Below are 22,211 nucleotides of genomic sequence, written 5' to 3' on the forward strand. Positions count from 1 at the left end.
TTGGTTCAATGGATGACACAAATGAGAAGTGTTCACAAAATGATGCCAATCTTGATCTTGTTTGTACACCTCTTGAAATATCACCAATGATAGTGTCCAATGGATGATCTCTTGCAATATTGGTTGGTTGGAGTATTGGAACTTGATTGCTTGCACTTGCTTGATCATTCGGTTGAGATGATGTACTAGCCCCTTGATCTTGTTCATTATCATGAGAGCCACTTACACTAGCTTGATATGTATCATCTTGCACATTTGAGTTGGAGAGCACTTGCTCTTGATCATCTTCATCATCATTCACTTGCCTAAACCTCAATTCACCAACATCCATGTTCTTTATGGCATTTGAAAGTTGAATGCCTCTAACATCTTCCAAGTTCTCATTCTCTTCTTGTGAACCCTTGGTTTCATCAAATTCAACATCATGAACTTCCTCAAGAGTACCACTATTCAAATTCCAAACTCTATATGCTTTGCTTGTAGTGGAGTAACCAAGTAGGAATCCTTCATCACATTTCTTGTCAAACTTGCCCAATCTAGTGCCTTTCTTCAAGATATAGCATTTGCAACCAAATACCCAAAAATATGCAATGTTGAGCTTTCTACCATTCAAGAGCTCATATGGTGTCTTTTCTTTCAATGGGTGACAATAGAGGCGGTTGCTACAATAGCAAGCCGTGTTGATAGCTTCGGCCCAAAAGGATTGACTCACATTGTACTCACTAAGCATAGACCTTGCCATATCAATGAGTGTTCTATTCTTCTTCTCAACAAGGCCATTTAATTGTGGAGTGTACTTGGCCGAGAATTGATGTCTAATTCCGAATTCATCACATAACTTATCAATTCTAGTGTTCTTGAACTCACTACCATTGTCACTTCTAACTCTATTGATGGTTGTTTCAAACTCATTGTGAATGCCCTTGACAAATGATTTGAATGTTGCAAACACATCACTTTTGTCCACTAGAAAGAATACCCATGTGTATCTAGTGTAATCATCCACTATCACAAAGCCATATTTATTTCCACCAATGCTAGTGTATTGTGTTGGCCCAAATAAGTCTATGTGCAATAACTCAAATGCTTTACTAGTGCTCATCATGCTTTTCTTAGGATAGGTGTTTCCAACTTGTTTGCCGGCTTGACAAGAGCTACAAAGTTTATCCTTCTCAAACACAACATCTTTCAAGCCTTTAACTAAGTCATGCTTAACCAATCTATTCAATTGTTTCATTCCAACATGACCAAGCCTTCTATGCCATAACCAACCCATGCTAGACTTAGTGAACAAGCATGTGGACAATCTAGCTTCACTAGCATTGAAATCAACCAAGTATAGATTCTCATATCTAAAGCCTTTGAAGATCAAATTAGAGCTATCTACACTTATGATTTCTACATCATATACTCCAAATATGCATTTGAATCCAAGATCACACAATTGAGCCACGGATAGCAAATTGAAATTCAAGCTCTCTACTAGCAACACATTGGATATGCTCATGTCATTGGATATTGCAATCTTACCAAGCCCTTTGACCTTGCCTTTGTCATTGTCACCAAATGTGATACTATCATAACCATCATTGCCATTGGTGTTGATTGAGTTGAACATTCTTGCATCACCGGTCATGTGTTGAGTGCTTCCACTATCAAGAATCCAATACCTTCCTCCGGCTTTGTAATTGACCTACAAAAAAAGATCAATTCCTTTTAGGTACCCAAACTTGCTTGGGTCCTTAAAGGTTAGTCACTAAGCTCTTTGGTACCCAAATGACTTTCTTCTTTGAGCCCATCCATGGTTTACCAATAAACTTAGCCTTCACACCATTTGTACCCTTAGTAAGCATATAGCATGAATCAAGCTTGAGGAAGGATACATTAGCATTTTTGCTCTTGTTTTTGCACTCTTGCTCTTTATGATCAACTTGCTTGCAACTAGTGTAAAACCGACCATTGTTCTTCACAAAACTAGTCTTGTGAGGAGCAAAGGCCGCCTTGCCTTTCTTGGGGGTATAGCCCAATCCCTCTTTGTAGAGAGAAGCTCTTTGGCTACCCAAGCACATAAGCAAGCGGTCCTCACCACCATAGGCCTTAGCTAAAGTGTGAGTGAGCTTAGTGACCTCCTTCTTGAGGTTCTCATTCTCAACCATTAGTGAGGCATCACAAGTGAGACCATCACTACTAGATGAGGCAGAAGTAGATGTACTACAAGAAGGATTAGTAGGAGCAACAATGATAGGTAAAGATAGTGATGTATTAATTAAATCACAAGTTACACCTACATCATAAGTTTCAACATGCTTCTTTTTATCTTGTTCATTAAGCAAAGTGGAATGAGTCTTTTCAAGCTTTTTGTGAGCCTTGCCAAGCTTCTCATGGGCTTCCTCTAGCTTCTCATGAGTTGCTTTGAGCTCATCAAGGGCTTGCTTAAGGGCCTTTACCTCCTTATTTAAGCTCTTGCATTCCCTTCTCTTAATGTCAAAGTGTTCTTTAGCATCTTCTAGCATATCAAATAATTCATCCTTAGTTGGTTCATCATTATCACTATCATTTTCATTTTCATGTTCATTATCATCATCATATTCTTCATCACTTCCATCATCACAAGATTGTACTTTAGTGGCCTTAGCCATGAAGCATGATGAAGATTTGAAGAGAGAAGGCTTCTTATTTATAGCAATGCTTGCAAGAACCTTCTTCTTGGTGATTTTGTTGTCATCACTATCATCATCATCATCACTTGATGAAGCATCACTATCCCAAGTGACTACATATAAACCACCCTTCTTCTTGAAGGCCAACTTATCCTTCTTCTCTTTCTTTTCCTTTTTGTCCTTCTTCTTGTTCTTCTTGTTGTCATCATTATTGTCGCTATTGTATGGGCATTGGGTGACAAGATGATCTTTGCTTCCACACTTGAAGCACCTTCTTGACTCTTCTTTGTTCTTGGATGAAGATTTCTTTCTTCTTGCATGGTAGCCCTTCTTCACCATGAACTTGTCAAATCTTTTGATAAAGAGAGTCATCTTCTCATCATCATCATCATCCCATGAATCATCCTCTTCACTTGATGTTTCTTGTTTAGCTTTACCCTTGGATGATGTGGCCTTGAATGCCACACTCTTCTTCTTGTCATCCTTCTTCTCATCTTTCTTCTCCCTCTTTTCTTCCTTTTCATCATCATCTCTATAAGCATCATCGGTCATGATATCTCCCAAGATTTGGTTTGGTGTCATTGTGTTCAAACCGGTCCTCACTAGTAAGGTGACCAACATGCCAAATCTTGCGGGCAAACATCTCAAGAATTTATTGGAGAAGTCCTTGTCCTCTATCTTCTCACCAAGTGCTTTGAGATCATTGACAATCACTTCCATCCGATGGAACATGTCCGGCATACTCTCATCTTCCTTCATCTTGAAGCTTGCAAACTTCTCTTTGAGAATATACGCCTTTGCACCCTTCACGGCTTGAGTGCCCTCAAATGATTCTTCCAATTTCTTCCAATCTTCATGAGCCATCTCAATATTCTTGATTTGCTCAAATGTTCTCACATCAATTGCATCATGAATGGCACTTAGAGCAATGTCATTATTTTGGAGAAGCACTTCTTCGTCCGTGGTGAGATTTTCCGGATCCTCAATCTCAATTTTGGTTTCTACCACCTTTCACACCTTTCTATTGATTGACTTGATATGTGTGGTCATCTTTGACTTCCAATAAGAATAATTTGAGCCATCAAATTGGGGTGACTTCTTGGTGTTGTTGATTTGAGCCATTTTAACACCGAAGGTTGTTAAGCCTCAAATAACGGTGACCTCGGCTCTGATACCACTTGTAAGGTCCTAATGGCTAGAGGGGGGTAAATAGCCTAATAAATTTTTTTACAACAACACTTAACAAAATGGTTAGACAATTATGAGGCGAAGCAAGTGTTGCGCTAGCCTACACAAAATGTAAGCCACCTACCACAATTCTAGTTTAGATAGTGTCTATTCACACAATAGCTATGACACTACGCTATGTTAGTGTGCTCTCAAAGGCTAACTAAAGAGCCACACCAACCAAGCAAGCAAGCTCTCACAACTAGCTACACTAAAGAGCTTGTCAACTAGTTTGCGGTAAAATAAAGAGAGTGATCAAGAAGGTTATACCGCCGTGTAGATGAAGAAATCAATCAATCACAAGGATGAATAACAATGAAGACCAATCACCTCGGAATCAATGATGAACACAATGATTTTTTACCGAGGTTCACTTGCTTGCCGGCAAGCTAGTCCTCGTTGTGGCGATTCACTCACTTGGAGGTTCACGCGCTAATTGGCTTCACACGCCAAACCCTCAATAAGGTGCCGCACAACCAACACAAGATAAGGATCACACAAGCCACGAGCAATCCACTAGAGTACCTTTTGGCACTCCACCGGGGAAAGGTCAAGAACCCCTCACAATCACCACAATCGGAGCTGGAGACAATCACCACCCTTCGCTCAACGATCCTCGCTGCTCTAAGCCGTCTAGGTGGCGGCAACCACCAAGAGTAACAAGCGAAATCCGCAGTGAAACACGAACACCAAGTGCCTCTAGATGTAAACACTCAAGCAATGCACTTGGATTCTATCCCAATCTCACAAAGATGATGAATCAATGATGGAGATGAGTGGGAGGGCTTTGGCTAAGCTCACAAGGTTGCTATGTCAATGAAAATGGCCAAAGGTCTTTAAGCTTCAACCGGCCATGGGGCTTAAATAGAAGCCCCCACGAAATAGAGTCGTTGTACCCCTTCACTAGGTACAGCGCGGGGTGATCGGATGCTCCGGTTCAATCGACTGGACGCAGCACCGGACGCTCTATTCGTGAATACCGGACGTGTCCGGTAGGTCGACCGGACGCGTCCGGTCACTCCTAGACCGCCACGTGTCCAATTCAAGATAAGGTAGCCGTTGCAGCCCACACTTTCATGCGATCGGACACTCAGACCGGACGCAGAACTACAAATGACCGGACGCTGAGCCACCGAGTCCGGTCGAGTCTAGTAAGCATCCATGCTCGACCGGACGCTGCCAGTGTCCGATCAACTGCACTACCAAACACTGACCATGCAGATTCATACCGGACGCGTCCGGTGTGGTGACCGGACGCGTCCAGTCGCATTGTGCAGTTCAGTCCTGAGCCACATAGCAGACGTGTCCGATCTCCATACCGGACGCGTCTGGTCACTCTGTGACCAGCGCGACTAACTCGTTTTCAACTCTATCTTCTTCACCCTTGCTCAAATGTGCCAACCACCAAGTGTATCACCTTGTGCACATGTGTTAGCATATTTTCACAAATATTTTCAAGGGTGTTAGCACTCCACTAGATCCTAAATGCATATGCAATGAGTTAGAGCATCTAGTGGCACTTTGATAACCGCATTCCGATACGAGTTTCACCCCTCTTAATAGTACGGCTATCAAACATAAATGTGATCACACTCTCTAAGTGTCTTGATCACTAAAATAAAATGGCTCCTACAATTTATACCTTTGCCTTGAGCCTTTTGTTTTTCTCTTTCTTCTTTCCAAGTCCAAGCACTTTATCATCACCATGGCGTCGCCATCTTTATGATCTTCATTTGCTTCACCACTTGGAATGTGCTACCTATCTCATGATCACTTGATAAACTAGGTTAGCACTTAGGGTTTCATCAATTTACCAAAATCAAACTAGAGCTTTCACTAGGTTAGCACTTAGGGTTTCATCAATTCACCAAAACCAAACTAGAGCTTTCACCGAGACGCGGTTGCGACGTCGGCCACCCGCGGGCGGATCTAGAGCAAGCGCGAGTAGCGAAGTCGGCGGCTTGCGGCGTTGGGGTGGGCAGGGCTCGCCGTGGCGGAGCTCGTGGCGGAGCTCGGGGCCAAGGGGCGGGCTTGATTGTTGATGTCCGAGCCCCGGCAGGCTGCTCTTGTCCTACAGCACCCATACCAGCTCTCTATATGTCCCCATGACTCTCCCCCTCCCATCGCGAAGGTGCCTGCGAGCTCTGTTCGTCGCCAATGCAATGGAATAGGACACAGCGTCCCCAACTCCTATCGGGCAGCGGCGCTGAGGTGGATCCCGCAACTCTCCTCGCATCCACTGCGGGTCTGCAGCTCCCAGACTGCCGTGGTCGCTGCTCCGACCCACCTCGACACCATGGCCGTTGTCGGGGATGTGGGAGGGCGCGTCGGGTGGGGAGGGAGAATGGGGCGCCGCCTAGGAGCATAGGGCGCCGCTAGAGGTGGGGGATGGCGCCGCCGCTGGGGGTCATCATGATCCATGGATCTCCGTCGTGGTGGGGGAGAGCTCCGCTTGGGTGGGGGGTATCGCCGCCGGGGTGGCCGCGCTCGTGGATACGCAGAAGGTAGCGGTCCGGGACGGGGAAATACAGATGCCATTCGAAAGAGACAAAAGGTGTACAAGGTGTCCTGACAAAAAATCGATGTTGTGCACCCAGTTCTGTCTACGAGACAGGGTCCAGCCAATGCAAATGACGCGTCTGCAACTGCGTTCCCCCGCTAATTTGCATTTCTATGCTCTCCCCTAAACACTGCCATCAGACGGCATCCGGTGGGTGCACAGCAACATCCGCTTGCTATTCAAAATTTTCTATATAGATATAGATGTAGATAGATATGGAATAGATGGAGATTGAGAAGAGACATTTTTTAAGTGGAAGAGTAGAAATAAAGAGTGTTTGATTATGTGGCTAACTTTTGAGCTGATCCCTAAAGTCAAGATTTTGCAGTCTGTTCGGAAGGCCGTATCGTATCGTGGATTATTTACTGTTGGCTGGTTTGGTGTGAGAGAAAAATACTGTTCTCAACTGGAAATTTACGATCGTTTACGAGCAAGCGAACAGACTGTTGGTTGGGTAAATGGGTAGAGGACTGGCTTCCGAGAACCAAGCGTACAACCTTCAGCCTGCGCAGGAAAGAACGTGGGTGTCGGGCGTTTTTCCAGAGCCAGGCTTGGCCAGGCGAAGATTAGCGTTCGCGTCACCTCCGGTCTTGCCTCCCTCCGGTGCTCCTCCCCGGCGGGCCTCCCAGGCGACCCTCCCGCACCGTCTCCGGCGGCCCTCCCCGCTCGGGTCAGCTCCCCTCTTCCACCTCGTGCTCGCGTCAGCTCCCCTCCGGCGACCAGAATCGACATGGACGGCACCGAGCACAAAGCGGAGTCCTCCTCTTCTCAGCGCCGGGCGCGCCTCCTGGCCCCTGATCCTGACGGCGCATCGGTCCGGCGAACTCAAGCGGGCGGGCGCGGCCCGCAAGGTCCTGGGCTGGTGCGGCCGTCTCCACCGACAAGCCTGCACGGGTGCTCGGTCCGGCGAACTCAACCGGGCGGGTGCAGGCGGCCGTAGCGCATCGAGCCACTGAGACGACCTGCTGCTGCTCGCTATGCTGTGAATGCGGCCGTGCTCGCTGCTGTGATTGCGGCCCTGCCGTGCTCGACCGTGCCCTCCGCAACGATGCCCGGTCCGCTGATGGAGACGAAGGGAGGGTGCTGCCTCGTGCCGAGGTACGGCGCCGCCGCGGCCGTGCAGCAGCAGGCAGGCGCGGCGTCGCAGATGGGGCCAGGGCTCGAGTCGGTGGCGCTGTCCTGGATGGAGTCCGCCAGGACCGTTCGTGATCGGCGGCCGGAGACGGAGGATGAGATGGTTCGCGCCGCGGGCGCAGATGCGTCTCGCCGATCCGGGAGGCGAAGGAGAAGAAGGAGATGGGTCCAGGAGCCAGAGCACCAGCTGGAGGCTCGAGGACGGCCATGCCGACGCCATGGTGCAAAGATGAAGGAGAAAGAATCGGCGGCGACTGTTTCCTGCAGGAGCAGCAGCTGCAGGCTGGCATTAGGCGGCGGCGCAGGGCCTCGCGTCGGGCGGCCGCGACGGTTGCGTGCCTCGATCTGATCTGTTTCTACTGCTATGCACTAACGAGTGCATCTAATCGCAATTCACAAACAGCTAATGATGTCGAACCAAGTCGTTGGGATGCATACAAGCTGTGTCATTTGTTTTTATTCTTCTAAAATGAGCATTTGATTCGTTGGTGGATAATTAGGTGGTGATCAATTGTTCGATAGAATGCTTAAAAGGGTAACCATACCAGGCTAAAGATTTCATGATTCTATCCAAACAAGCTCTTATGAAAACAAAATTATTGATAGCAGTCTAACCAAACACACTCGTATTTTTTTTCAGGGGACAAGCCACCTTAAGGGCAGCCCCTACGCAGGCTGCTATGGACAGCGGTTTCAGCAAAAAGATTCCTTCCACCTAGACAAAGATAGATTAAAATCACTAATGTCACAACGCTATATATTTTTAATAGCTTCTTCTATCTATTGTTTATGTAGTCTTTTTCCCAGCAGACCACTCTACTTTATGCTCCAAGTCAATGTTTTTTTGCTGCAACGCATGGCTTCAACTACAGCTTGTGCTTTTTGTCAGACGAACCAAATGTCTTCTATGCAAGCCACACTTAGGCCCTGTTTGGTTACCCCTCCTAAAAGTTATAGGAGCTAAAATTTAGATATAATTTGCCTAAAGAACTAAACATTTTCTTCTAAAAACTTCTAAAAATTTTAGGAGGGGCCAAAAACTTTAGGAGCTCCACCCCCTCATAAAAACTCCTAAAATCCATACGGGACCCTCACTACCCCTCCTTTATTGCAAAACTTTAGGAGCAGGAGTAAAGATGAGGGTTGCATGTTCTATTTGCTAGTGTATTTATTGTTTTTAGTTAGTTTTAAGAGATGAAACCAAACACTCTTTTTGAAGATTTTAATAGCCTCATAAAAACTCTTAAAATTTTTTAGCTCCTAAAAATTTTAGGAGCTTGCGACCAAAAAAGAGCCGCGAAACCACCTTCCCATTTTCTCTCACCTCCACCTACGTGACATCATGGGGCAGCAGTACATAGTGGAGCGTTGGGGAAGGCCTAACTAGGCTCCAGTCAGGCCAGATAAGAGAAGAGGCAGCCCATGGTCAGCCCAAGGCGGCCCATGTCATGCCTTTTACTCCATCTCCTCTGCCAGCGCAGCGGGGAAAGGAGGGACGAAAGCGATGCAGCCGCCGCCGCAGCTGCCGCCGGCTTTGCCGGTAGGGTTCCGCTTCCGCCCGACGGACGAGGAGCTGGTGCGGCACTACCTCAAGCCCAAGATCGCGGGTCGCGCGCACGCGGACCTGCTCCTCATCCCCGATGTCGACCTCTCGGCGTGCGAGCCCTGGGAGCTGCCCGCCAAGGCCCTCATCAGGTCCGACGACCCCGAGTGGTTCTTCTTCGCGCCCCTCGACCGCAAGTACCCCGGCGGCCACCGCTCCAACCGCTCCACCGCTGCCGGGTACTGGAAGGCCACGGGCAAGGACCGCCTCATCCGCTCGCGCCCAGCAGGCACCCTCATCGGCGTCAAGAAGACGCTCGTCTTCCACAGAGGCAGGGCGCCCCGAGGCCACCGCACCGCCTGGATCATGCACGAGTACCGCACGGCCGAGCCCCAGCTCCAGCAAGGCCAAAACGTTTGTTTTGCTCCTGCTACCCATTTCCCCCATTTGACTACTGCTGCCCTCAGGCTGATTACAATCATTTCTTGTTTCTTTCTACTCTATCACCAGGGTAGCTTCGTGCTCTACCGCCTATTCAACAAGAACGAGGAGGAATCCGAAGCCTCAGATGCCGCCGATTCACCGTCCACATCGTCTCCGGCCATCGCACCAGCGGTGAAAGCTGAGAATTTGAGCCAGCCGGCTTCTGCCCAAATGTCTCATCTTCTTGCAACTGACAGTAGCAATGAGCCAACATCCAACCAGGTGCAGTAGAGTATCCTTGCATTGGTCTAAGTTAAGATCTCATTTCAATGCACGCAGTGTATTGATTCAGGGTGTAACTGTAACCTAAAGCAGGGAGACGATCATCTTCTGGATGTGTTAGCCCAGCTTCCAGACCTACAGCCTGAGCATACATTCGATGGATTCCCTACAATCACCTCTCCGATGCGTCCTTACACTGATCATCCTTTTCTTGGCAATGCTGGCGAGCAAGATCTTTCAGCGTATATAGATAGTATCATTGCTCATCAGGATCTGGAAGACTTGTTGGCCAGCCCTTCTTTGGCTGACATGGTTGAGCAGGCCACTGTAAATGTTGAGCCCCACCCTACTTCTCTACCCGTTCTAGACAACAGCTCAAACAGCAAGAGATTGGCTGAAAATGTCCGTGGAAAAGTTGGTTCTGAAACGTTGCTCCTAATCAAGGTTAGGATCATTTTGTCTTCACTTTATCCATCTTGGGATTCATACTTCAACATAATTCCTAGTTTCCTTTTCAAACAAAGGGTACAGATGGCACAGGTGCTTCTGCTTGCTGTTCTGCAACCAAAATACTACAAGCTGATAAAGACAATGCTAATCATCACACAGGAGCTCAGAGTAACTTGTCTTCCAATGCATCAGCTCAAGTGTCCCACTTTGACAACCAATATCAACTTCAATCGGCATTCATTCCTGAAACGGAACCACCAAATAGTGGAGCCTTGTGCTCTGCAGCCTCCTCGACTCCTTATCCCCAGCACTTGTTCAATGGTATGGTAGCACCGGCTAGGATTGACATTTCAGATTCAGATATCTTTAATGGACTCCAAGGATGGGCAGCGGAACCTTCTACCGATCCACACCAAGGGAATGCACCAAGAAGGATCCGCCTTGTGCACTCTATTCAGAGGGCATCAGTCACTGAGCCTGTACTAACTTCTCATTTGGAGGGTGAAGATGAAGCAGGATTATGTTATAGCACAGGCAGTTCATCCACCAACAATAACGAGGATTATGCCAATGTGTTCTCCCAATCTATGGTTCGACTCTACCTTCCCATAACTCCATTTACTGATGCTAGTATTAACTTGATTAATATGGTCTTGATCAGGCTGGAGAAGCAATGCATATTCAAGGTGGAGGGGTGATACCTACTCAAGTAGTTTCGTCGACGGAAATTACAGAAAAGCTACAAGATTTCACATTTGATGGTAGTATATTGCTATTTCCATTTAAATAGCTCTAGTGCTCTCTGAACTTAGTATATAATATTAATTATAAAAAACTATGGTTCAGGTAGCGAGGTCAAAAATATTTTGTATATTCCATGGAGTCAGGGTGGGTGTTTGGTCCTACCCGATATTTCGGGTCAGGTTTTTCGGTCTTTAGATATTGAGAACCGAAGTTAGCATGGGAGAATCGGTGAACCGAGGATTCGATCTTCGGTCTCTCTGATTCGGTCTTCGGTTCTGACCGAACAAACCAAGATGAGTAGATACAGTAATATGGATGGGGTTGTAGGGGATCTCTGGCATACCCATATTGGTGCTGAAGCCAGATCGAGACCAGAAGGAGTACATGGTGGTGGATCTCCTGCCAGGCGGCCACGGCGGATGGGAAAAGGGCAGGGTTCGTGTACCTGGCATTGATGTCAAGCGACGAGCATGAGGCACGAAGGTAGAGGCAAGATGCTGTAGCATGAGGGGCGTGATTGAGAGGAGACAGGAGACAACTCAGAGGGGCGCGATTGAGAGGAGACTGTTAGTTGATCTCCACCGGGCCCTTGTCTCTGCTCCCTGATCGGGGGAGCCCAACACTAATATGGTTGATGGGCCCCTGTCGCATAGCACATATAAAAGAGAGGTGGGGATCATGGCTCGTGGGACGAGGTTCAACGGAGCCGCCGTCATCCTACCCACAGTAAACCTAAACCGATCAAAGTAGTGCTGCCAGCGACGGGAAGCCCATCAACCTCACCGTCGCCACTGCAGCGCCACTGGACTTCATCTTCATCGCGCAGGACGCCTACTACACCGCGGCACCGGCGTCCACGTCGCTACGGTGAAGCTCCGAAGGGCAAAGGAGCCTTACTACGGATCTACGGTTACATAGAAAGGTACACCCACGATACTAACATTGGTGCCAGAGCCAGGTTACCAGTGTGTAACCCTAACCCTAACCGGGTAAAAGCAAAGAGAAACAGAGACCAGGGTGGCGGATGTCACTGTCTACCGGTCACCACCGCCACCGCGTGGGGGGGGGGGGGGGGGGGGGGGGGAAGATGCCGCACCGCCGTTCTCACTGACGCACGGCAAGAACAGAACAGATCCAGTTCGGATCTAAGGAAAGAAGTACAGTGGTTCCCCAATCCCTAACCCTAACTGGGTGAAGAGGAAGGGCCCTCGGCTCACGAAGCCGAACCCTAACCGTGGGGAAGAACAATAGTGAACCCGATTCGGATGAACTAACCCATCCTCATCCCAATCGGAATCAAAACCGTGAAAAGAAATCAAAAGAAAAGTGCAAATCCCGTAACCCTAATTTTTAACCCCATCCCAAATCGGGTTAATCCCAAAAGAAAAAGGGGAAAGGGGAAGATACCGATTCGGATGAACTCCAAAAAGAAAAGAAATCAAAAGAAGAGAAAAAACGAATCGGTCGAATCGAATTAGAAAAGAAACCCTAACCCTAACTCTAATCCCCACCTCCGGTTCGGAAAAGAGAGGAGCAATCCAAATCGAAAAGAAGAAGGGGATGGGAAAGGAGAAAGGGAAGGGGGAATGGACCAACCTCGCCGTGCGTCCGGAAAACCCTTCGTCGGCGCGGGAGAAGAAGGGCTGAGCCAGGGGCAGCTCCTCGCTGGGCTCGGCCAAGGGGGCGATGCGGCCAGGCCGCTCGACGGCGGCGTGCTCACTCGTTGGGGAGCACGCGCACCGACAAAGGGGCCGACGACGGCGCCATGGCTCTGCCGGTCCTCGCTCGCTGCTCGCTCGGTTGCACTCGCCTCGCTGTTGTGTGAGGACAGAAGAGAGACAGGCGAAGAGAGAGAAGCATAGAGTGCGAATGAGCTAGGGTTTGGAGGGCGCGGCCGCGGGCGGGGTTTTTGTTCTCCCTATCCGCGCGCGCTACCGTCCGATCAGAAATGAACGGCGCCGGTTGATCGGGCCGACTCGCGGCCCAGGCGGGCGACCGCACCGGCGCGGCTTTGCCGGCCCAGGCCCAGGTTGCGGCCTGGGTGCGGCAGCGCGCGCGGAGAGTAGCTAGGCCGGGCTGTTTTGCTGGCCGGGCCGAAAGAACAGTGATCAATTTGAGTCATTTTTCGTTTTTTTCATTTTCCAGTAAAGGTTTTATTTCCTGGAAATTGATTAATGGCTTAAATAAAATAGAAAAAGTAATTTTTCCCTATGGGTAAAATTCAAGCTAAAGAAAATGTTTATTCTCCAGTTTTTTGAACCAATGTGATATTTAATTGGAGAAAAAGAAAGTTATTCCGCTGCTAAAGAAATTGTTGATTCTCCAGTTATTTTGAACCAATGTGGTATTTAATTGGAGAAAAAGAGATTTTGACATGATTATGATGTTATTTTCGGACCAACGTTGTTAATAACAATATCGTAATTTTAATGATTTATGCATTAATTCTATTTCTGCCCAACGGTGATGTAGAATTAGTGTATAATAACAGTTGTAAATTTTAATGATTTATGCATTAATTCTATTTCTGCCCAACGGTGATGTAGAATTAGTGTGTAAGAACAGTTGTAAATTTTAATGATTTATGTATTAATTCTATTTCTGCCCAACGGTGATGTAGAATTAGTGTGTAAGAAAGTTGTGAAAGTTAATGTTTTATGCATTAATTCTATTTCTGCCCAACGGTGATGTAGAATTAGTGTATAAGAATAATTGTATGTTTTGATTTTGACCAACGTTGGAATTAAGGCATTCAAATGGTGTTATTTATATGTTAAGAAAAAGTTTGACCTGGTTTTCATCTTGGCTAAGATGGACTGGGTAGTCACCTCACCGTGTCCCACTGATTCTGTGGCATCGGTGAGGAAGACAAAAGAGAATGATGTCGATTAGGCAACTAAAGAAAGGAATTTTGAATCACAAATGACTTTGAACATAGGAAGTGGGTCACTGTCAACATGAAATGTTTGGCTGTGATAAAGAACATGATTGAGCCTTCAATTGTGGGCTTAATCCTAGAGTGTGACACGGTCACCGAATACCTCGATAGAATAAAGAGTCAGTTCACTGGCTCTTCAAAGACATGCTACCCAGCTGATAAAGCAGCTGGTGACAGAGAGTCACTCTAGAAATGGTGGCATAAGAGAGTTCACGATGCGTTGTTGAAATTATGGCACTGTCGTTTAGGTCATATTTCGAGGGAGAGAATAGAAAGACAAGTTAAGAATGATATTCTTTCTCCATTAGAGCTCTCAGATTTAAAACAATGCAGATAATGCATAAAAGGAAAGTATATAAAAAAGTAAGAAAGATGACAAACAAAGCGCAGGAATTTTATAGATTATTCCCACAGACATCTGTGGTCATTTTCCTGTAAAGCGTGTGGATGGTTATGATTCGTTCATAACATTCACAAATGATTACTTCTATTATGGCTATATTTATCCAATCAAAGAAAGAACAGAAGCATTAAATAAATTTAAGATATTAAAGATTAAGATAGTCAGGTCTGACCGTGGGGGAGTACTACGGTCGGCATACCCTAAAAGAATAGCATAGTAGCCCAGTATTCTACACCGGGCGAACCTCAGCAGAATAGAGTAGGTAAAAGAATCAATCGTACACTGATGGATATGGTGGACAGTATGATAAGTTATTCCACCTTACAGTTGAGCCTGTGAATGGAGGTGTTAAAACCGCCATTCATATTCTCAATAGAGTATCAAGAAAGTCGGTGTCCAAAACACCTTATGAGTTGTGGACAGAAAGAGTACCCTCACGAAACCACTTGCGTGTGTGTGGGGGAGCCCTGCTGAGGCTAAAGTATTTAACCCAAACATTGGGAAGTTAGATCCTAAAACAGTAAGTTGCTATTTGTTTGACTACCCAGAAAAGTCAAAAGGTTTTTGTTTTCTACTGTTCAGAGAGACATACAAAGTTTGTGGAAACGAGACACGTTGTCTTCCTAGAGGACGAATTGATGAGGGGGAGCATGGTAGCTCGAGAAATTGACCTTGAAGTGAAGCGGGTGTAAGCGCCCACTCCAATAATTCATGAGCCATTTTTCTCACTACTTGCTGTAGCTGCACCGACAGTGCTAGATACTATGGTGCCAGCACCTGTTGTTATCCCACATGTGGCAACAATGAATGACGATGAGAAACCTGTTCTTCAGGATTCTATAGAACATACTGCCACACATGAGGGGGAGCAACAACAGCCTCAAACAGAAGTTGTGCCAAATGTGAAGGCCCCTAGAAGGTCTTAAAGAGTTAGAAAATCAGCTATTCCTACTAATGAAGTGTACAACACTGATGAATTTCAAATGGAGGATTATCCCACCTCATTTGAAGAAGCCATGAGAAGTGATCAATCATCAAAGTGGCTTGAGGTCATGGAAGATGAAATGAAATCAATGAATGCCAATAAAGTTTGGGACTTCAAAATAATTTCTAAAGAAGGCAAAACAGTAGACTGTAAATGGGTCTATAGAACAAAACTTGACTCTCAAGTGAATATAGAGACATATAAAGCATGACTTATGGCAAAAGGCTTTATGCAAAGAGAAGGGATTGATCACAATGAGACATTTTCTCCAGTCTCATGTAAAGTTTCCTTCAGAATCATAATGGCATTAGTGACACATTACGATTTAAAATTACATCAGATGGATGTAAAGACGGCATTCTTCAACGGGGATTTGGAGAAAAATGTTTACATGGCACAACCAAAAGGTTTTGTCATGGAAGAAAAAGAACGAATGGGATGCCGCCTAAAGAAATACATTTATGGATTAAAACAAGCTTCAAGACAGTGGTACTTGAAGTTTGATCAGACAATAAAGAATTTTGGGTTTTAAAGAGAATATAGAGGACAATTGTGTCTATGCAAAGTTTAAGAATGGAAAGTTTATCTTCCTTGTCCTATATGTGGATGATATCTTACTTGCTAGTAGTGATGTCAGTCTATTACTGGAGACAAAGAAGTTTTTGTCGTCAAAATTTGAAATGAAAGATATTGGTGAAGCTTCGTTCGTTCTAGGGATCGAGATTCACCAAGATAGAAGTAAAGGGGTATTAGGACTGTCACAAAAGGCATACATAGGAAAGATCTTAAATAAATTATGTATGCACAAATGTAGTCCCTCACCTGCTCCTATAGTCAAGGGCGACGGATATGGGGATTTTCAATGCCCCAGGAACCAATATGAGCTCAATCAAATGAAAGTGGTTCCATATGCTTCAGCTGTCGGAAGCTTGCAACATGCTCAAGTATGTACGCGCCCTGACTTGGTATTTGTTACCGGGTTACTTGGTAGATTCCAGAGCAATTTTGGAACAGAACAATGGAAATTGGTAAAGAAAGTCTTGCATTATTTGCAAGGAACGAAAGGCCTCATGATGACGTATAGAAGATCTGATTCACTTCATATAGTGGGATATTCAGATTCTGATTATACGGGAGATGATAGAAAATCCACGTCTGGATATGTATTCACTCTCGCAAAGGGAGCTATTTTATGGAAAAGCTCAAAACAAACCGTCATTACATCGTCCACAATGTATGACAGTTTGTAACGTGTTATGAGGCAATGGGCAGGTGAACTGACTAAAGAAGTTCATACCCGGTTTGAAGGTGGTTGACGACATCTATAGACCACTTAAGTTATACTGCAATTATAATCTGGCAGTACAGTATGCTCACAACATAAGTCAAGTGGTGCTGCCAAACACATTGACATAAAGTATTATGTTGTGATAGATAAAGTTCGGGATCAAGTCATAGGTCTTGAGCATATAAGTACAGAAAAGATGCTCGCGGATCCGCTTACAAAAGACTTACCACCCAACGTGTTCAGAGAACATGGTGTTCAGAGAACATGTAGCTAACATGGGTTTAAGGGAAAGTCTAAAATTCCTGGACAAAAGAAGGCCCAAAGATAAGTATCTATTTCAAAATAGAGTAGTGTGTTGTAGTTGTTAAGTCTATCAGCAATAGACCGTGACGATGACACATGCTTTATGCGCTAATCTGTAATGGAATGAACAAAAGTAAATGAAATTGAAAGATGGTAGTGAGATCAAGGGGGAGAATGTTAGTTGATCTCCACCAATAGGCCCAACGGCCTATTGGGCCCTTGTCTCTGCTCCCTGATCGGGGGAGCCCAACACTAATATGGTTGATGGGCCCCTGTCGCACAGCACATATAAAAGAGAGGTGGGGATCATGGCTCGTGGGACGAGGTTCAACGGAGCCGCCGCCATAAACCGATCAAAGTAGTGCTGCCAGCGACAAGAAGCCCATCAACCTCACCGTCGCCACTGGACTTCATCTTCATCGCGCAGGATGCCTACTACACCACGGCACCGGCGTCCACGTCGCTGCGGTGAAGCTCTGAAGAGCAAAGGAGCTACGGTTACACAGAAAGGTACACCCACGGTACTAACAGAGACTGCAACTCAGACGACGGCGCTAAGGAAGTGCCGAGCAGGCAGTGGGACGGAGACTGGTGCTGGTGGAGACTTGGGGATAAGGACGAGCAGAATAGCAGATGATGACGTTAGTTCGGGTACTTCGGGAATTCAGGTATTCAGCGGTGCAGACCGAATAGGCTTCTATAAAAATCGGTGTTTCCAAACTCGAGACCGATATAAGAACCGACGACCGAGTGTTCGGGTATTTCGGTCTCGGTCAGGGTATTTCAGTCTCTTTTTTTTTTTTTTTTTGCCCAGGCCGACTTCACACATTGCATTTGCTTTTTCCTCATTTATTTGCGGCAAATTGCAAAGCTGTAGCTCTTATCAGTGGCTTCTACACAACTTGGGCTGTGGGGTCACTTCTGTTACGAAAAAATTCAGTTGGATTGCTTCCTCATATCATAGAGTCTAAAGTTAGCTTTTCAGTGTTTCACTAATACTCAACGGCATGTGACCAGAGACGGATCTGCCTGTATTGCCTTGGGATGCTATTAACACGATGCTGTAAAACCTGACCACCTCCATATAATATATGTTGGAGCGAATAGATATCCCACCTGCATGACTGCAACTTGAGCTGTATCTGAGGTTTTGGTAATTTTGTTTTGCAGAAGGTACATTGCTACATGGTGAGCTACATCATGGAGGCAATATCAAGCAGCGGCACAAACAGGAACATACGGAGGAGACCAGCCAGGATGTCCGTGAGGGCATGCAGCACAGCGTCCATGTGACTGGAGTGGCAGTGCCATCCTTGAGAAGACAACGAGAGGCTGCACGGATTGGTTCAGTTGTGCGGTTGCTCTTTTTGGCTCTCGTCATCGTCATCCTTGTATTTGTAGGATTATGGAAATGTAGCTCGTACAAGTTGATGCATTAGCAGCTACCATTTGTGATTCAGGGGTAACAGCGCATTAGTAGCTAGTGGTAATGTTTGCCTGGTTGGTCTCCGAACCGAAGGAGCAGGGGAAAATGTCTGTAGGATTCACAATGCTCCTCTGGTGTATATTTGGCTGGCTTGACATGGAGTCAGAAATCTAAGAGTTGTGAGGTAGCATGTTGCCTTGTTGATAGAATGAAACTTGTGTCAATGGTCAAGTAACGTGCCCGCCACGCTCGGAGTTTGATGATCTTCGAGTATTTCTCAGCTGCGTTCGTTGTCTAAGTATAGTTATATGTTTGTTTGTGTACCGTGTGTGGTGGTGTTTGTCTGTATCCGAACAGATACTACATCTGTACTTAGAGATGAGAAGCAAAAAAAAAAAAGAATGAAACTTGTGTAGATGAGTTGCAAGGTGCGAGTGTTCCATATTTTGTAGCTAGGATGAGTTAGAAACGTCGAGATCTGTATGTCATAAGTGTTTGTTGTAGCTTACTTATTATGTGGATGGATCATGTTCATGTCATGTGTAATCTATCTAAAGATATAAAGATATATGAGAGAGAGCATGGAAATGCAAATAAAGGAATGCAGAGCACAATCTGCCAATCTCTGCTACATATTGTCATGCCATGTGTTAGAGGACAAGCAGACCGAAAGCGATCCCCATGAAGGTGGCGATGGCGATCCCAAAGATGCCCGCAAGGATTCCTGGAACCACCAGAGAGGTCCATCCCTTGGCGGTGGCCATGCCGCAGACCGTGGTGGGGCCGCCCACGTTGGCATTGGACGCAATGAGCAGCAGCTTGGTGTGGAGGCCGAGCAGGTTCCCGACGCCAAGGGTGACAAGGAGGTGCACCGCGATCTGCACCGAGGCGAACGCAAAGATGCTAGGGCTGGTGTTGATGACATTGCCGATGCTTCCATTGGCTCCCACAACAGCGAAGAACACCTGCATCAGAATGACGGCCATGGGCTCGGCCGACGGCGCCAGGTCGCCAAGGTGAGAGGGGAACAGTGTTGCCAAAGCCACCACGATTGCTGTTATGCAGGGAAGGCTTCCCCCCGGAACGCCAAGCACGGTCGTCGCCAGCTTGCCTGCCCTGCATATGGCAAATGCCGCCGCCATGGCCACGGCACTGTGCACAACGGGTGGTAGTGGTAACTGGTGGTGGTGCTCTGCTGCTTCTGCTTGACACTGTCACCCCCAGCAGCATCGTCTCCGACTGAATGGTCTTCCACGGGGATCCTCGCAGCTATTGCGAAGATGCTTGTGAAGTAGAGTGCGCAGATGATGTCGGCGGCCAGCCCGGCTGCCAGCACTGACAGAAACCTCAAGAGCTTCAGAAACAGCAACGTAGTTGACAGCTGAAACAGCATTTCCATTCCATTTCAGTGACTCAGTGTCAGTGATGGCATTGCCATGCCTCCTGCAATGCAGTGCAACAAACAGGACGGACATGTCACCTCACCTCCCCCGATGTGGCGGCTCATGAGCGCCGCCGTGATCTTACATTTGTTCGTGATTAGGGATATTTTCCGACCGTTTTCATCCCTAATCACCAGCAAATCATCAACACAATAATAGCCAAACCAAATACTCATTCCCAACAGTCATCGGTACATTCAGGTAACAATTGCATGCTCAAAGCTTCTTCTGGTCTTTAGCACGGAGTACATACATGGTACTAGTAGTAATAGTTAGGTAAACTCAGGAGGGAAGGGGACTAGGGGAGAGCCCCAACAACATAATAGTTTCAAGAGTTTGGTAGACTCAGGAGGAAAGGGGAGACCCCAACAACACAGTTTCAAGAGTTTTTCTCATAGGAACAAGATAGGATAGTTGGAGTTGTGGTGTCCCCCAATTCATTCAGCAGCTAGCGCTTCTTCCTCTTCTTCTCGTCTTCAGATTTCTCCTGCGCATTCTTCATCTGCAGAAGCAACCAAGCAACAACGACTTAGTGTGAGGCAGCAGCCATCAACTAATGTATGGCCAGTACTACATCCAATAGCAATCATTTCCTGAGAGAAGAGTAAAATTTTACACCCTCCGTTCCAAAGCTTTGCTACATACATTGCTTTTGCTATGTATCTAGACATAGTGTATATTATATATCTAAATGCATAGCAAAAACTAGTTATCTAGAAAAGCCAAAATGTCTTATAATTTGGAAATGAAGGAGTAAAACGCACGCATACAACAACACAACTCACCATGATGGCAAGGATCCGAACAAGAACGGCAACAAAGTCGGTGAAGAGAGTCAGCGCGTGCTTGATGTAGTCCATGTCCCCACCGTGCGCCCTCTCGATAATCTCCTGGGTGTCAAACACCATATATCCCAGGAAAACCAGGAGGCCAAAGTAGAGCTGCAGCAGGGCAGGTGGCCATCCATGACCATGATGCAGTCAGTCAGCTTAGTTGTTACAAGGCGAAGACAACTTTTGTTTGTAGGGTATAAGCAAGCTTATCCACCTCAAACATGAAGGTGGTGCTGGTGTGGCCAAAGATTGAAGTAGCAAACTGCAGCCAGAGAAGAATTGAGAGGCCAGATGAAAGCAGACCACCGAGGTACAGGTACTCCCTGCGCTTGGCGATGATGGCAGCGCCAGAGAAGCATCCAAAAGCAATTGCGGTTCCGACGAACGCCGTCACAAGAATCCTGGTAGATGAGCAGAGCAAAAGCAGTTTAACAAGGCAGACCACAAGTACTCTATGAATCAGCTCAAGAGATCATCATTCTTTTTGTGTAAATTTCTAGCTAGCTAGCTACTCCAGGCTGAGAGGAAATGGATGGGAAATTGAGGAACGAACAGAACAATGTCATTCAGTATCAGTAGTGTGGAGAGGCCTAATGAATAATGAATAATACTTAAAATAAAGGATGATGACGATGATCGACCTCGGATCGAAGTCAATAACAAGGTCGACGAGCGGGCCAACGGAGGCGCCTTGAAGGAGCGCGGCAGCCATGAGCAGGGCGAAGCGGTTCCTCTCCTGGTCCTGTGAGGCGGGCAGGGAGATGAGGTAGGCGATGGCGACCAGGCATCCGAGGGTCGTGAGGGTGCCTCCGACGTTGAGGAGGATGTGGAGGTAAGCGCCGAGCGCAGAGAAGGCCAGCGCGGAGCATAGGGTGAGATACACCTGCAGTCGGGAACGGACGGAACGGTATCAGCCAAAGCAAAGGGTAAGAAGAGAATAGGGATGCGAATGGGGGAAAAGGAGACGAGGGACTTGCGTGTTTGAGGTGCGACTGCACAGCAGGTGAGATGTGACCCAGACGCTTGAGCGATTCGAAGCCGCCGCCGCTGCCGCCCGCCCTCCTCCGCTGCGATTGCGCGTCCCAGAAGCCGAACAGGGACTCCATCGCAAGCGCCACCGACTGATTCCGCAAACTGGACGGGCCTGTGAAGCAAGCAGGAAACCCTAATTTGACCGGCCGGGGTTGGGGATTTGGGGGATTGGAATTGGAATGGGGTATTCTCTATTCCAGTCGGGAGGTAGACGAAGACGAGCACGACGACTTGACGATGGAAAAGTCGTTGGTCCGGGCCAGCCTCACCCACCACTTGTTCGTTGCTGCGGCCCACTCTTTGCTTTCAGGCTTGGCCCAACATCCTACTCGCCTGTATGGTCATCCCGTTTAGGGCATATATGTAGCAGCGTTTTTTTTTAATAGGAGGGCATATGTAGCGTTGGAAAAATGCCGACCCGGGTTATAGGTGAAAGTGCATCTAATTCTATCATCAATTTTTGTGAGTTAATGAAGAAATGCAAACAAAGAACTAATAAGGTTCATGAAGTATTCCAATGACTAACGATTATGAAAAG

At 46.8% G+C, this 22,211-nt stretch overlaps 3 protein-coding genes across 4 annotated transcripts; 1 reads left to right on the top strand and 2 right to left on the bottom strand.

Moving 5' to 3' along the window:
* Positions 1 to 9,003: 9,003 nt before the first annotated feature.
* On the top strand, positions 9,004 to 18,553 carry LOC136527264 (uncharacterized). 2 transcript variants are annotated; one of them, XM_066519923.1, is made up of 6 exons: positions 9,004 to 9,538; positions 9,635 to 9,829; positions 9,920 to 10,273; positions 10,354 to 10,869; positions 10,941 to 11,040; positions 18,111 to 18,553. In XM_066519923.1, exons 1-6 carry the CDS (start codon positions 9,086 to 9,088, stop codon positions 18,377 to 18,379), a joined length of 1,887 nt encoding a protein of 628 aa, XP_066376020.1. In that variant the 5' UTR covers positions 9,004 to 9,085; the 3' UTR covers positions 18,380 to 18,553. The 2 variants fall into 2 exon arrangements, with proteins under 2 accessions (XP_066376020.1, XP_066376021.1); XM_066519924.1 differs by having other exon boundaries at positions 9,005 to 9,538; positions 9,923 to 10,273.
* A 306-nt stretch (positions 18,554 to 18,859) lies between these two features.
* On the bottom strand, positions 18,860 to 19,574 carry LOC136528643 (uncharacterized; the record flags this gene model as incomplete). The annotated part of the gene is made up of 1 exon (XM_066521599.1): positions 18,860 to 19,574. A coding segment is annotated over one exon (558 nt), but the record flags the coding sequence as incomplete, so codon positions are not given.
* A 390-nt stretch (positions 19,575 to 19,964) lies between these two features.
* LOC136527285 (bax inhibitor 1-like) lies at positions 19,965 to 21,968 on the bottom strand. The gene is made up of 5 exons (XM_066519950.1): positions 21,619 to 21,968; positions 21,283 to 21,524; positions 20,856 to 21,042; positions 20,594 to 20,749; positions 19,965 to 20,310 (listed from the first exon to the last, which is right to left on the bottom strand). The coding sequence occupies exons 1-5, from the start codon at positions 21,745 to 21,747 to the stop codon at positions 20,257 to 20,259; spliced, it is 768 nt and encodes a 255-aa protein (XP_066376047.1). The 5' UTR covers positions 21,748 to 21,968; the 3' UTR covers positions 19,965 to 20,256.
* Positions 21,969 to 22,211: the final 243 nt, after the last annotated feature.

Source organism: Miscanthus floridulus, chromosome 19 (assembly GCF_019320115.1).
Source record: "Miscanthus floridulus cultivar M001 chromosome 19, ASM1932011v1, whole genome shotgun sequence".
Classification (NCBI taxonomy): Eukaryota; Viridiplantae; Streptophyta; class Magnoliopsida; order Poales; family Poaceae; genus Miscanthus; species Miscanthus floridulus.